General features: G+C 43.0%; 1 protein-coding gene across 1 annotated transcript; it reads left to right on the top strand.

Annotated features, from left to right (window-relative positions):
• Nucleotides 1-1,754: 1,754 nt before the first annotated feature.
• Nucleotides 1,755-15,603, top strand: sf3b6 (splicing factor 3b, subunit 6). Its single transcript, XM_067984310.1, has 4 exons — nucleotides 1,755-1,898; nucleotides 5,418-5,536; nucleotides 13,701-13,839; nucleotides 15,090-15,603. Exons 1-4 carry the CDS (start codon nucleotides 1,869-1,871, stop codon nucleotides 15,174-15,176), a joined length of 375 nt encoding a protein of 124 aa, XP_067840411.1. The 5' UTR covers nucleotides 1,755-1,868; the 3' UTR covers nucleotides 15,177-15,603.
• Nucleotides 15,604-15,994: the final 391 nt, after the last annotated feature.

Genomic DNA, 15,994 nt, shown 5'->3' with positions numbered 1-15,994 from the left:
TCTGCATGGCAGCCGTTTAAGCTTCCACCAAAGCTACAAATGGTGCGAACAAGGACTCATGTTGTGAGGGCCTGACTGCAGCATCCATGAAGATGGCCCTGTCAGCCACTCTATTCAGGCCTGCTTCATTCTGCCCTTGCAGGTTTTGGGGAAGGGCTACCCCGCCACCCCAGCCCTCACATGCTCCAGTAGAACCTCCAGGGAGGCATCAGAAAAGCAGGGGGCAGCCCTGCAACTCAACAGTCTTACCAAAAGGTCTTTGAGAGTCATTGAATGAGAAAGGTGGTCAGGGGATGCAACCTTGCTTTAAATGGTGTATCCCCGCTTTATGTAGGCTTTGGGAGTTCCACTAGAAATTATGTGGGTGAAGTGGGCTGGACGCCTGATTCTGCGATCGGGAGGCCAGTCCATCCATCAAATTTAAGTGAGGCCCAGGAGTTATAATTGCCCGTGCCCCATGTTGGAAACATCATGGGGACTTGTCGGCCGCCCTGGTGCCCTCCTGCCCAATTCTCGCCCTAGGTTTAAATTGAGAATTACAACTTTTTTTATTCGTTCATGGGATGTGGGTGTCACTGGCAAGGCCGGCATTTATTGCCCATCCCTAATTGCCCTTGAGAAGGTGGTGGTGAGCTGCCTTCTTGAACCGCTGCAGTCCGTGTGGTGAAGGTTCTCCCACAGTGCTGTTACCATTGTACATATTTCATGTTTTTTTTGGTACTCTTTTTGTCTTCTTTGTATCAAGGTATCCTTTTCATGTTAGCATCTAATGAAATTTTATGATGGTGTTCTATTTCTGTACATAGGTATGTCTACTTTGCCAGCAAGCTCTTAACTAAGTATGCAACAATGCCCAGCCTGTTTACAAACTACAGCCCTATGGCCATAGCCGACCTGTGTGCCCTGGCAGTGCAGCCCATGAAGTCCAGTCAACCCCGTTCTATTTGTGCTAACTCGCTTTTTCCACCCTTCACATAAGCTGCCTAACCTGCTGAGTGTTTCCAGCATTTTCTGTTATTTTTATACAAATTCAAGTTGTTATTGTTGAAATGATGTGGCAATTTGAAGTATCTCTTATCACCTTTCCTCCTCTTCCACCCTACAAAGTGATTTGCTTATCTTCCACAATTACAAGAAATGGTGTATGTCTTGAAAAGTTGACCTGATTTCCAACATTGGCAGCTTTTCTTTCAATTAGTGCACTGTTATGTTAACATTTGGCAATTAAAAAAAATTTAAGCCCCTTAAAAAAAGGGAGAAAGCCCCAGTGTCCCTTTACTGGAGACAATTACAAAAAGCCAATTAAATAATAATTTTGTCAGTGTCGATTATACACTCAAGCCTCAAGCGTACTGGCAGACACCGCGTGCTCCTTCTCCAGGGCCACCCTGGCTCGGAAGAGAAATATTTGGTAATTAGTTTGGGGGCAAACACAAGAACGGGTGGGTGGGAGTTGAAAACAGTTGCTTTTCTCCATCGCGAGGCAACATTTTCGCACTTTCCGTTCCCAGTGGGAAGCCTGTACTTTTCCGCGCCGACGTTAAACCCAGAAATAAAGCTGGGTTGCGGTCGCGACCCAAAAAACAACTATTTTCAACTCCAACCCACCCGTTCTTGGGGTTTAAAATCACTCCCAAAAGAGCATGAAATTTAATTTAAACTTGACAGGTGGGCCATGGGGCTTAGTGTCCCAGGATCCTCCAGCACCAAGACATTTCAGCGGGAAGTGTGACGTCACGGCCCAAGTGACGCAAGTCACGGTTGGCCGCACTTCCGGTTGGATCGCGGCGAGGGCCGAGGTTCCATTTGGTTTGTTTTTGTTTCTGGAATATTCCGGGGGGGGAGCCGGCGGACGAGGACGAGTGAAGATGGCGATGCAAGCGGCGAAAAGAGCGAACGTGAGTGTCGCGGAGCGGCCGGCCGGCCCGGCGGGACCGCCGCCACCGCGGCCGAGCTTCTCGGTTTCCCCTCATTTCCTGCCCCGTACGGACTGGCCTGTCTGCTGGGCCTCGTGATCTGTCGGGTGTCCGTTAGGGACCCCGGTGCTAACTCACAAGGGGCCGAGGGTCAGTGCGGGCCGAGGAGCCGAGCCGAGCCGAGCCGGCAGTTTACGGGCGGGGGCTGCAGCTGTCGAGTGCGGCACCCCGTGGTTTAAAGGACGGCCTGTTGCACTGGGCCCTCATTCGCAACCTTTTAACGAGGCTGCCCCGGCCCGCGGGTCTGACGAAGAGTCTTCGACCTGAAACGTTAACTCTGTTTCTTTCTCCACAGATGCTGCCTGACTTGTTGAACTTAATAAATGCCGGCCCGGCGCCCCCCCCCCGCCGCCACCACCCCGGGCCGCCGCCGCCGCCACCACCCCCACCACCACCACCCCCCCGGGCTCTGCCCCGTCCGGTGGGGGAATGATATGATGGGCCCCATCTGTCTGACATGGACAGGTGGCAGGGTTCCAGTCCAGGTGTGCAGTCGCCCCCAGCTGTGGTGCTGGGCGGAGACTCTGTGTCCCCAGCGGGTGAATCTCAGTTACATCACTCCTCGGTCTGCACCTTTCGGCAGATTTTAAACCAGTGGGTCTTTTTGCCAGAATGGCTTTTCACAGTTGTCTCACCTGTGCTACCCAGTTGGCCATGTGATGGGCAACATATCTCCAGGTAACAGCTGCGTTCCCCGAATGTACTATTGATAGTTCATTTTTGCACTCTTAATATTGATCCCGTCACGGCCACCAATAGGTCAAGTGTTAAAACCTGCTGCCGTAATGATAGTGGACGTTACTACTCGGGGCTGGTCAACGCCAAGTGCCGGACGGCGATTAAGTAACCTGGCCGCCTCCAGAAAGTGCCAATGACTTCAGGCATATGAGTGCCTGGAGGAGTGTAGTGGGATTCTTGGTGGAAGAAATGGGGCATCGAAAGGAAGATGGGCCAATCCCTGATTTAGCCAAAACCATCCCCAATCTTGCAAGCCATGCTGCAGTACATAGTCAGTGGAAGAGCAAGAGAAGCTCTTTTAGATAATTATATATACAGTGCAAAGCTTTCAGAAAGTAGATTTGCATTTGACTTGCTACTGTTAAAACTGTTGCTTTACGTTAAGTTTTTTTTAAAACATCAGCCAGCAACAACTTTCATTTACAAAGAGTCTGCAGCACAGAAACTGTGCTGGTGTTTATGCTCCACACAAGCCTCCTCCCAACCTGCTTCATCTAACCCTATCACCCTTGTAGGAGCTTGCTGTGCGCAAATTGGCTGCCATGTTTCCTACATTACAACAGTGACGACACTTCAAAAAAATAGTACTTCATTGGCTGTAAAGCGCTTTGGGACGCCCTGAGGTCGTGAAAGGCGCTATATAAATGCAAGTCTCTTTCTGTCTTTTACGCTGTTCCATTCCATGTGGTAGCAAGTTCCACTTTCTCACCACTCTGAGTGAAGAAGTTTTTCCTGAATTCTTTATTGGATTTATTAGTGACTATTCTAAATATGGCCCATAGTGTTGGGCTGCCCCAAGTGGAAATATCTTTTCATTGTCTACCCTATCGCTCTCCATAATTTTAAAGACTGTTTAAGTTTATAAAGTGCCTTTAATGTAGAAAATATGCTATGGTGTATTAGGGAGGGAGGGGGAAGAAGTAGTAGGTAAGGGAACAGATCGAAGCATTTGTTGTGCGGGACTTGAGGGAGGTGGCTGAAAAGTTTAGTCAAAAAGATGGATTTTGACAGTTTTTAGAGATGGGTGGAGAAGTGGTGAGGTAGAGACATTTATGGAGGGGGTTCTGGAGAGTGGGATTGAGTCAGATGAAGGCTCTTTCACCAATGATGGAGTGGACGGAGAGCGTGATACACAAAAACAGTTAGAAGAGTGTAGTGTGGTAGGGAATGTAAAGCTGGTGACGGTTTCAGAGATAGGGTAGGATGAGACCATGGAGTGATTTGAAGACGGGGACAAAGATTTTAAATTTAATGCATTGAACAAGGAGCCATTGTAGGTCAGTGAGGGTGGGGTGATGGGGATTTACTGACGGACAGAATATAAGTTTCAGTGAGGGTGGGGTGATGGGGATTTACTGACGGACAGAATATAAGTTACTGAGTTTTGGACACAGTGGAGTTTATTGGTGGGAAGCCAACGAGGATGTTGAAATCAAATTTAACTATAACAAAGGGTTTCAGTGGCAGAGGTGAACAATGTCACCTAGTTTTGGTGGTCGACAGAATGTGGGGTTTGAAGTTCTGCTCAGATTCGAACAGCATGCCAGGTTGAACATGACTGAAAAAAACCTGAGTGGATGGTTAGGTGAATGGAATAAGTGGCAAGGGAGTGGAGTTTATGCCTGGGTCGAAAACAGTGACTTTGGTCTTCCCAGTGTTCAATTGACTTATCCATAGCTTGTTGTCAGACAGGCAGTCTTCTGGCACAGAGGTGGTGGAGTTGTAGGGCTAGAGCTGGGTCTCATCGGCATCCATGTGGAAGTTGACCTTGTGCCTGTAGATGATGATGTCACCAAGGAGCAGCATGCGGATGCTAAAGAGGGGGATACTACAGATAGATCCTGGGGTGGGGAGGGGGTCCTCTGGAGGTAATAGCGTGAGAGTGCGAAGAGAATCCATTGTTGGAGATTTGCTGCTGCACTTGGACAGATGAATGTGACGACAAAGGCAGTCAACAGAGCTGGACAGTGGATGAGAGGAGAATGGCATTGACCATCAAACAATGCAGAGGTTGAGAACTACAGAGAGAGATAATGCATTTTAGTCACATCAGAGAATGTCATTTGTTACTTTGGCCAGTGTAGACTTGATGTGAGCAGGGTGGAAGCTGAGCCAAAGGAAATTTAACAGGCTGTTTTGGGAGAGATGGACATGGAACTACATTTTCAAAGAGTGGAAGGGGAAGTTAGTGATCTGGTGGTAAATGAAGACAGATGGGTAATTGAGAGCAATTAAAGTGGTGAAGCATGTAGCAGAAACAGTGTCATGACGCTGAGTCGCTGAAATCGATGCTTCCACTCATCTGCATTTTAAAAAAAAATTTGAATAAAAGCACTCCCCACCCTGGGACAGTAGTTTAATCGGGTATAGTAGCTTTAGTGGTTGTTACTGGACTAGCAGCCCAGAGATCATAAATTGTAAAATTGGATTCAACCATCTGGGCTGGCACCAGAAAATAACTGCCGTGAAAACTGCTGGACTGTCGTTAAAAACCCAACTGGTTCATTGATGTACTTCAAGGAAGAGGGCCTGGTCTGGTTCATTCCCGTGTAGTTAACTTTTGATGTCTGAAATGGCCTAGCAAGCCAGTTGTAAAAATAATCATTGTAACTAGGGATGCGCAAATGTGTCCTTACCACTTGCCAAAATTGCAAGTAGAAATATTTAAATTCTAAAACTAACAAAAAAAATCTCCTGTTTCAGATTCGTTTGCCTCCTGAAGTAAACCGCATCTTGTATATAAGAAATTTGCCATACAAAATAACAGCAGAAGAAATGTATGATATATTTGGAAAGTATGGACCAATCAGGCAAATCAGAGTGTAAGTACTATGACATTTCTGATGGTATTTGTCTTTCAATTGGAAGTTTTTTTTATTGCAGTTGCCATCACGCTTCCTAACTACACATTTAGAAAGGGGGGCAAATATACTATTAGGTGGGCAAGCAGCGATATAAAGAATTGGACGTATAGATTAGGACCTAAATTTAAATTCCAGACTTGATTGACATTTGCACTGGAACTTCTTCTGAAGGGTGAGGTGTCAGTTACCAGTCTTGGCTTCTGAGCATCAAAGAGAAAACAGCACAAAATTGCTCTGAATTTGTTAGTTAAGCATATCTTCCTGAGAGCCTTGAGGATACCCAAAGATGGAACAGTAAAACTAGCTGTGTGTCAGCTGTGGCTCAGTTGGTAGCACTCTCACCTCTGATTTAGAAGGTTGTAGGTTCAAGGCTCATTTCAAAGTACAAAATCTAGGCTGACACTTCAGTGCAATACTGAGGGGCCGCTGCACTTTCTGAGGTGCTGTCTTTCCAATGAGACGTTAAACCGAGTCTGCCTGCTCGGGTGGACACAGCACTATGTCGATAAAGAGCAGAGGCGTTCTCCTGGTGTCCTGGACAATATTTACCCCTCAACCAACATCGCAAGCAGATTATCACATTGCTGTTTGTGGGACTTTGCTGTTTGCAAATTGGCTGCTGCATTTCCTACATTACAACAGTGACTACAATTCAAAAGTACTTCATTGGCTGTAAATTACTTTGGGATGTTTTGAAAGGCGCTATATAAATGCAAGTCTTTTTCAAAGCTGATATGGCAGGACGTGCTCTTGACATGCAGGAGGGTTGATTAAGGTGGAAAACCATTCCTCTCCTAAAGTGTTGGAATATTTTCTGCATCGGCTTATTTTTGTTTTGCACTTCTGTTGAAGTGTCATACATGTTATGAAGTTTCTTCCTTTCCTCGCCTCTCAACTCCCCCCCCCCCCCCCCCCCCCCGTTTTATTCTATGTTAACGTTTTTAAGTCTCATTAATATTTTCTTGGTGTTGTTGGCTCATTTAATCATCAGGTCTATTTGTCCTATTATTGTCATACAACATTTTGTGACTGGATGGCAGAAGTGCAGGTGGCAGCAGAGCTAGAAGAGATTGAAGGGAGCATATAGACTCTTGTTAGCCAGTTGCTTTTCTGAAGTCCGAAAGATTATTTTGTATATCTGAATGTTAGATTGAAAAAGTAATCTCGAAATTCAGAAGAAAGTTGTATTTACAACAACTTGCATTTATGCACTTCCCGTCTTGAACAGTGTTTGTGCTTTACAGGACAGAGAAGTAGACACGAAGCTGGAAAAGAAGGAATTGGGAGAGGGCTGAGGTCAAAAGCACCATTGAAGAGATGAATCTTGAGATTTCGAGGATGGGGCAGGAGAGGTAGCAAGGCAAAGTGGTTTTGGGAGAGAATTCACGGTACATGGACTGAATCATAGAATGGTTACAGCACAGGAGGCCATTCGGCCTGTCAAGTCCGTGCCAGCTCTCTGCAAGAGCAATCCAGCTAGCCCCTTTCCCCATAGCCTTCCAAATGTTTTCCCTGCAAGTACTTGTCCAATTCCCTTTTGATAGCCATGATTGAGTCTGCCTCCTCCAGCCCCTCAGGCAGTGCATTCCAGATCATAACCATTTGCTGTGTTAAAAAAAAAAGTTTTTCCTCATGTTGTCCTTGGTTCTTTTGCCAATCACCTTAAATCGATGTCCTCTGGTTCTTGACACTTCCGCCAGTGGGAACAATTTCTCTTTATCGACTCGATCTAGATCTTTCATGATTTTGAATACCTCTGTCAAATCTCCTCTCAACCTTCTCTGCTCTAAAGAGAACAACTCCACCTTCCCCAGTCTATTCACGTAACTGAAGTCCTTCATCCCTGGAACCATTCTAGTAAATCTTTTCTGCACCCGCTCTAAGGCCTTCCTAAAGTGTGGTGCCCAGTATTGGACATAATGCTCCAGTTGTGGCCGAACCAGTGCTTTTTTAATAAAGCTTCACCATAACTTCCTTGCTTTTATACTCTATGCTTCTATTTATAAATGGGAGAACCTTCACCAAGCGGACTGCAGCGGTTCACCACCATCTTCTCAAGGGTAATTAGGGATGGGCAATAAATGCTGGCGTTGCCAGCGACACCCACACCCCATGAACGAATAAAAAAAAAAGCTCAGGATCCCATAAGCCTGTTTAACCGCTTTCTCAACCTGCCCTGCAACCTTCAAAGGTTTATGTACGTAACTGGGGACTTCAATTATCCTAATAGAGACTGGGATAACAATAATACAAGAGGCACAGAGGGGGACGAATTTTTGAAATGTGTTCAGGATAACTTTCTTAACCAGTACGTTTCCAGCCCAATGAGGAAGGAGGCATTGCTGGACTTGGTTCTAGGGAATGAGGTGGGCCAAGTGGAGCAAGTGTCAGTGGGGGAGCATTTAGGAAGCAGCTATCATAGGGTTTAGAACAGCTATGGAAAAGGACATGGACCACTCTAGGTAAAAATACACAATTGGAGGAGAGCCAATTTCAATGGGATAAGAACAGATTTGGCCTGGGTAAATTGGAATCAAAGATTGGCAGGCAAAACTGTAATTGAACAGTGGGCGGCCTTTAAAGAGGAGATGGTTCGGGTACAGTCTAGGCACATTCCCACGAGGCAGGAAGGTAGGGCAATTAAAGCCAGACTTACCTGTAAGTGAGTAAGATGAAACGGGGAAAAAAGGGGCCTATGACAGATGTCAGGTTAATAGCACAAGTGAGAACCAGGCAGAATATAGAAAGAGGGGAAGTGAAAAAGGAAATGAGGGGCAAAGCGAGAGTATGAGAATAGACTGGCGGCCAACAAAAAAGGGAATCCAAAAGTCTTCTACAAGCATGTAAATGGGTAGTAAGAGGAGGGGTGGGGCCGATTAGGGACCATAAAGGAGATCTATTCATGGAGGCAGAGGGAATGGCCGAGGTACTAATTGAGCACTTTGCATCTGTCTTTACCAAGGAAGAAGATTCTGCCAGAGCCTCAGGAAAGGAAGATACTGGATGGGCTAAAAATTGATAAAGAAGAGGTACTAGAAAGGCCAGGTGTACTTAAAGTAGATAAGTCACCTGGTCCTGATGGGATGCATCCTAGGTTGCTGAGGGAAGTAAGGGTGGAAATTGCTGAGGTACTGGCAGTAATCTTCCAAACATCCGTAGATATGGGGGTGGTGCCAGAGGACTGGAGAATTGCAAATGTTACACCCTTGTTCAAAAAAGGGTGTAAAGATAAACCCAGCAACCAGTCAGTTTAACCTCAGTGGTGGGGAAACTTTTAGAAACAATAATCCAGGACAGAATTAAGTCACTTGGATGAGTGTGGATCAGTTAGGGAAAGCCAGCACGGATTTGTTAAAGGCAACCCGTTAATTTTTCGATGAGGTAAGAGAGAGGGTAGGAGAGGGTAATGCAGTTGATGTGGTATATATGGACTTTCAAAAGGTGTTTGAAAAAGTGCCGCATAGTAGAGATCGTCAAGATTGCAGCCTATGGAATAAAGGGGGCAGTAGCAACATGGATACAGAATTGGCTAAGGGTCAGGAAACAGAGTAGTGGTGAATGGTTGTTTTTCAGGCTGGAGGGAGTGTACAGTGGTGTTCCCCAGGGGTTGGTGCTGGGACCACTGCTTTTCTTGATATATATTAATGACTTGGACTTGGGTGTACAGAGCACAATTTCAAAATGTGCAGTTGACACAAAACTTGGAAGGGTAGTAAACAATGAGGAGGATAGTGATAGACTTCAAGAGAATGTAGACAGGCTGATGGCATGGGCGAACACGTGGCAGGTGAAATTTAACGCAGAGAAATGCGAAGTGATACATTTCGGTAGGAAAAACGAGGAGAGGCAATATAAACTAGAGGGCACAACTCTGAAAGGGGTACAGGAACAGAGATCTGAGGGTATACGTGCCCAAATCGTTGAAGGTAGCAGGGCAGATTGAGAAAGCTGTTAAAAAAGCATATGGGATCCTGGGCTTTATAAATAGAGGCATAGAGCACAAAAGTATGGAAGTCATGATGAACCTTTATAAAACACTGGTTCGGCCACAACTGGAGTATTGTCCAGTTCTGGGCACTGCACTTCAGGAAAGATGTGAAGGCCTTAGAGAGGGTGCAGAAGAGATTTATTAGAATGATTCCAGGGATGAGGGACTTTAGTTACGTGGATAGACTGGAGAAGCTGGGATTGTTCTCCTTGGAACAGAGATGGTTGCGAGGAGATTTGATAGAGGTATTCAAAATCATGAAGGGTCTAGACAGAGTGGATACTGTTCCCACTGACGGAAAGGTCAAGGACCAGAAGACGTAGATTTAAGGTGATTGGCAAAAGAACCAAAGGTAACGTGAGGAAAAACTTTTTTACACAGTGAGTGCTTAGGATCTGGAATGCACTGCCCATGGGGGTGGTGGAGGCAGATTCAATCATGGCCTTCAAAAGGGAACTGGATAAGTACTTGAAAGGAAAAAAATTGCAGGGCTACGGGGAAAGGGTGGGGAAGTGGGACTAGCTGGATTGCTCTTGCATAGAGCTGGCGTGGACTTGATGGGCTGAGTAGCCTCCTTCCATGCTGTAACCTTTCTATGATTCTGTATATCCCCATTTCTCTCTGTTCCTGCACCCCCTTTAGTATTGTACCATTTAGATTATAGTGCTTCGCCTTGTTGTTCCTGCCAAAATGTATCACTTCGCACTTCTCTGCATTAAATTTCATCTGCCATATGTCTACCTATTCCACCAGCCTGTCTATATCCTCTTGAAGTCTATTACTATCTTCCTCACTGTTTAGTACACATCCAAGTTTTGTCTCATCTGCAAATTTTGAAATTGTGCCCTGTAGACCCAAGTACAAGCCATTAATATATATCAAACAAAGCAGTGGTCGTAGTACCGACCCCTGGGGAACACCACTGTACACTTTCCTTCAGTCCGAGAAACAACCATTCACCAGTACTGTTTCATGTCGCTTAGCCAATTTTGTATCCATGCTGCTACTGTCTTTTATTCCATGAGCTTCAATTTTGCTGACAAGCCTATTATGTGGCACTTTATCAAACACCTTTTGAAAGTCCACATACACACCAACCCTCTGTTACCTCATCATAAAACTCAATTGAGTTAATTAAACACTATTTGTCTTTAACAAATCCGTGCTGGCTTTCCTTTATTAATCCACACTTGTCCAAAACACTATTAATTTTGTCCTGAATTATCGTTTCTAAAAGCTTCCCCGCCCACTAAGGTTAAACTGATTGGCCTGTAGTTGCTGGGTTTATCCTTGCACCCTTTTTTGAACAAGGGTGAATTGGAAGGATTTGAAAATCATTCCCTGGGATACAGCGAGCCAGTGGAGCTTGCTCTCCGGATGTGCTGAAATTTGCAAAAGGTAGAAACGGTGATGGCATTTAAGAAAAGTCCTTGAGGTGATGATGGTATGAGTTTCAATAATGGTGGTAGGCTGGGATATAAGTCAAACATGTTTGAGATGAAAGAATATGGTTTCAGTGAATGGTGGGATGTGGCATAAAAGACTAAGATCAGGGTTGAACAGTGCACTACCGTTTAGCACCACTGCGCTCAGCCTGAAATAGTAGCCAGCAAAATTGGAGTTGATGATTTCTAAGCGTATATGACACTGAGAAATACAGAAAACAGAGAATGTAATCAGTCTGTGGTTCTGAAGTGTACTAAAATGTACAGACAGACAACTTCTTGACTCAACACGGAATAAAAGTACACCAGCTTGGAGCCAAAGGATGGAGGTTAAAGTGATGTGTTTCCGGCATACGTGTCTAAACAAGATGTACAAGTGGCTTTCTTGTTTCTTATTAGAATTCAGTCTGTTAGTTTGGTCCTGAAGATGCAACTATTTAAGGCCGGATACCTTGGTAAAGTCTAATACTGCTGAAGATCCACTGTTGCTGGAAGCTGTTACTGCATAGAAACCTAAATGTATTTTTTTAAAACTAGAATTCTATGTGAACATGCCAGTGAGCGAGCAAAGAAATTAAGCTGCTCACTGCTAGGGAAGACTTGCATTTGTATAGCGCCTTTCACGACCATACGATGTCCCAAAGCTTTACAGCCAATGAGGTACGTTTGAAGTGTAGTTACTGTTTTGCTGTGGGAAATATGGCAGCCAATTTGTGCACAGCAAGGTTCCACAAACAGCAATGTGATAATGACCAGATAATCTGTTTTTTAGTGATGTTGATTGAGGGATAAATATTGACCAGGACACTGAGGAGAGCTCCCCTGCTGCCAGTAAATGTAATGAGACATTGGCTATCTGTGAATAGTGCGGTGAAGCCTTTATCCCACAAGCTGATGTCAACTTTAACATGATTAGGTAGTGAAGAAATGCAGCTTCGTGCCATTGAAGACCTAGACTGCGTTATTAATAGAATAATAGTCAGCATAAGTTCCCCAGATCACTTTCAAAGAGCTTAGATAAGCCCCAGTAATAAAATCCAGCTTGCTTACATCTCCCTAAATGTCTCAAGTTCAGTTAAAGGTTTACTTCATGCTGAACTAGGACACACACCATTCATCATGCCTTGTTGCAGGGTTAAACATGTCATTGTCCCAGATTTGAGAGCTGCTTTTTTTAAGTTGTGGATCAAAAGATTGAGATTTGTATGGGAGAAAGAGAGAATTAATTTGCTTAATATTCATTTGTATTTCATTTGTGGTTAGAATCAAGAAGTAAATAGAAGGGCATAAAATAGAAACAGAATTTGGAAGAGTGAGAGGAAGAAGAAAAATAGTTTAAAAAGCTGGAAGAATTTGAAAATGAGACTTGTAGTTTTCCAGCAATACTATTCATAATTCTTGTATATTTCTGCACTAATGTGTTTTCAGTATTTCCATGGTTTATGTCTTGTAATGGCTGCATGCTGATGAATTCCAGGTTGAAGTAAGCAGACCTTTATGCTTAAAGTTCGCAGCACAGAAGGTGGCCAATTAGCCTATCTTGTTGCTAGAGCGAAACAAATCCCATGTCCCTGCATTCTCTCCATATAGCCCTGCATCTGCTGCAAATATTTCTGCAATTTCCTTTTAAAAGATGCAACAGTTTCTGCCTCACCTGTTTCCTGTAGCAAAGTATCCCAAGCTGTAACAAACTCTGAAGAACTTTTACCTAACCTATCTCCTTACTGTCCTGACAATTTTTAATTGATGACCTCTCAACACTGATTCCTCAACCAGAAAAAAGTCTTTCCCTATTGACTGTCAAGACACTTCAATTTTAAACACCTCTACTAAATCTCCTCCTAACCATCTCTGCACCAGTGGAAGTAAACTCAGTACATCAAGCCTATCTTCATAACTAGTTTCCCTGGTGTCATCCCGAGGCATAGGCACTGCAAGTTGTTTGGCTCTAATATTCATTCTTTAATGAGACTCCCAAAACAGTTTTCCAACTTTGGTCTAACCATAACCATATTTGCACAAGGTAATTTATAGTATGATTTTGTGAAAAAAGGGGAATTAGAAGATTTACTTTTTCCTCATTTTTGGGAATGGGATTTTTTAAAATCTTCTCCTGGTACCCAATAACCATATCAACCAAGTCCAGAACGACACTATCCAAATGCAAGTGAAAGCTGCCTGTACCCTGCACCAACTTCTGAAGAGTGCCCTTTACTTCACTAGAGCACACATTTGTCATTCTAATGAAACTAAGTGGTACATAATTATTGGTATTTTCATGCTGTGGACAGACACTCATTGGGAGCTGCCTTAACTAAGCGAAAGCTCATTTCACCCATAACTCTTGAGATCCAACAAAGTCATTCAAAACTAGCATTCAGAGGAGAAGTAGACTGTGTTACTTGGCCTATTGCTGGTTCACAAGCTCACTAGATAAATTGCAGACATCCCTCATAATCTTTTAATCATATTGTATTTTTACTGAAATTTGCAATCTCATTAATTTTGGAAGTTCCTTAGTGGTTCTAACAGCACTTTTTAAAAACACAATTTAAAAAAAAATGCTGTACAGTAATGTCAGTTCAGCAAATGAATTGCTAGAATAAATGATTTAATGAAACTAATAGCAAACAATGTAAAATTTTTAGCTATCTTGAATTTGCATAAGTAACTCTTAATTGCATTGCAGTGGAAATACGCCTGAGACAAGAGGAACTGCATATGTGGTGTATGAAGATATTTTTGATGCCAAGAATGCTTGTGACCATTTATCTGGATTCAATGTGTGCAACAGATATCTTGTGGTTTTATACTACAATGCAAACAGGGTAAGTGTTTAGTTACTTGGCTCACAATTTTAATGTACAGCATGATGGATATAATTGATGTAGGAATAGTGGATACATCAACAATTATATAATGTCTTTAATGCTTAAAAACCCAAGACACTTCACAAATGGTTGTAAAGAAAACCAACATTAAACCAGGAAAGGAGAGTTTGGAAGGGGGGAGCAAAAGCTTTGTTAAAGTGATGGATCTTAAGGTTTTTAAAGGTGGTGAGACAGATTTAGAGAGGAATTTTCAAAGATTAGGACCAAGGTGGCTTACGGCTCTGCTGCCAATGGAGGGTGGAAGGGCATGCACAGATTGCTGGAGTCAGAGGAATGTACTGTATGTGAGGGAATATAAGGCTGAAGGAAAATGCAGAGATGATTTGGGGCAAGGCAATGCAGGGATTTATAGACAAGGGCAAGGATTTTAAATTTAGTATGGAGGATAGGAAGTAAGTACAGGGCTTAAGGTGGGACAGGATGTTTGTGGCAGAGTTTTGGACAAGTTGAAGTTCATGAGAGTGGAAGATGGGAGACCAGCAAGAAGCGCATATGTGTAGTTGTCTGGAGGTGATAACGCCATGTATGAGTGTTTCAGGAGCAGACGATCTGTGGTAGTTGTGGAGGTGTACACTGATGTAGAGGTGGAAGTTGGGGGGAGGTGGGGATGTGGTGTGGTGCTTAGAATGTGGCTTTAGTTTTCTGAATGTTGAACAAGGGGAAATTGTGACTCATCCAGGACTTGATGCTGGACAAGCACTGTAACTTGCCTAGAAAATAACATCTTGTAATACCCTTTTAACAATAATATGATCAGGAAGTTACAAGCTTGCTTGTTATGGATGTAATTATATTCTCAACATTACTATGTTTTGCATGGATTACAATGTCATCCTTGAAAACCATTCTAAATGTTGTATTCCACAGTGTCTAACTCTTAATAAACGATCCACAAACAATCGTACATTAGGGCATGCTACTATTGCTGATTGTATGCCTTGTTAAAAAGTGCAACATGGGTTCAAGACATTTAGGAAATCTTGGTCCTCTTAAATTCTTCCAGGTGTACTTTTGTGGTCAATGACCTTTGAAACTCTCAAATGCTTTAAGTCGTGGTAACTCATGTATATTTTCTATTGACATAAATGCACATTTGTAAATCTGTAGCCTAAGTCTGGCTGTTTTTGTGATCTTCTCAGTGATCTTCATTTTAGCATTTGTTCTACAAATGTATTTTTTCCCCCTAGGCATTCCAAAAGATGGATACAAAGAAAAAGGAAGAGCAACTCAAAATTCTCAAGGAAAAGTATGGAATCAACACTGAAACCAAATGAAGCTTTGAGTTTTTATATTTTAATTTTGCATTGTAAATATCGTTGACGGGGCTCTTGAACATTTCAAATAACTGTTAGCAATTTGGCTAAATATCACCCATTTATTGTAGATTAAGAAAACCATTTACTTAGAATAACAAAGTGGATGGTTATTGATTTAAATGTTAGTGCCATTTATTTTGGCTTTTTCAGAGATCAAAAATCAGTCAAGTCTATGTAACTTTGATGTATGTTCTTTTTGATTTAATGCGTAGCATAATTAAGTTTAAATCCAAAAGGTTGTGTTTACATTTCCAAGTGTTTTTACTGGGGATGCACAACAGTTACCAGCGAGTGATTCCAGTGTTGAAGCTTTTCTCACTGTCAAGTATGTACACACGTGTATTCAAAAACTTATTTATGTACATTAAAATGTAAAATGCTTTTATATTTGAGGCATTAGTCTGATAATTGCACTCTGACATGTGAGTATGAAGCCACTGTTGCCTGTGGTCCAAGCCTGTTGACACCATTGAATTAAGTGGCCAGAACACAGGAGGCCATTCCTATTTTACTCTGCATTCTTGGCTTCCTTTAAGTCAAGATGAGAATATTATTTAATGTCATTAAAATGGCTTTCATTGAAGCTTTTGATAGCTTGCTTTGGGGCAGGTAGGGGAGGAGGCAGATGAGGAAATTCCACCTACATCTCATTATTCTGACTTTCCATTCTTCCTTGTCCTGTCCCCTCACTTAAAAGGTTCTTGTCATTAAAGGAAGCTGGTTATAAAGTTTTAAATGTCAAGTGATATTGCTGATATGAGTTAATGTTTTATTGT

The sequence above is a fragment of the Heptranchias perlo genome, chromosome 5 (assembly GCF_035084215.1).
Source record: "Heptranchias perlo isolate sHepPer1 chromosome 5, sHepPer1.hap1, whole genome shotgun sequence".
Classification (NCBI taxonomy): domain Eukaryota; kingdom Metazoa; phylum Chordata; class Chondrichthyes; order Hexanchiformes; family Hexanchidae; genus Heptranchias; species Heptranchias perlo.
This window is presented reverse-complemented; position numbering and strand designations above follow the sequence as displayed.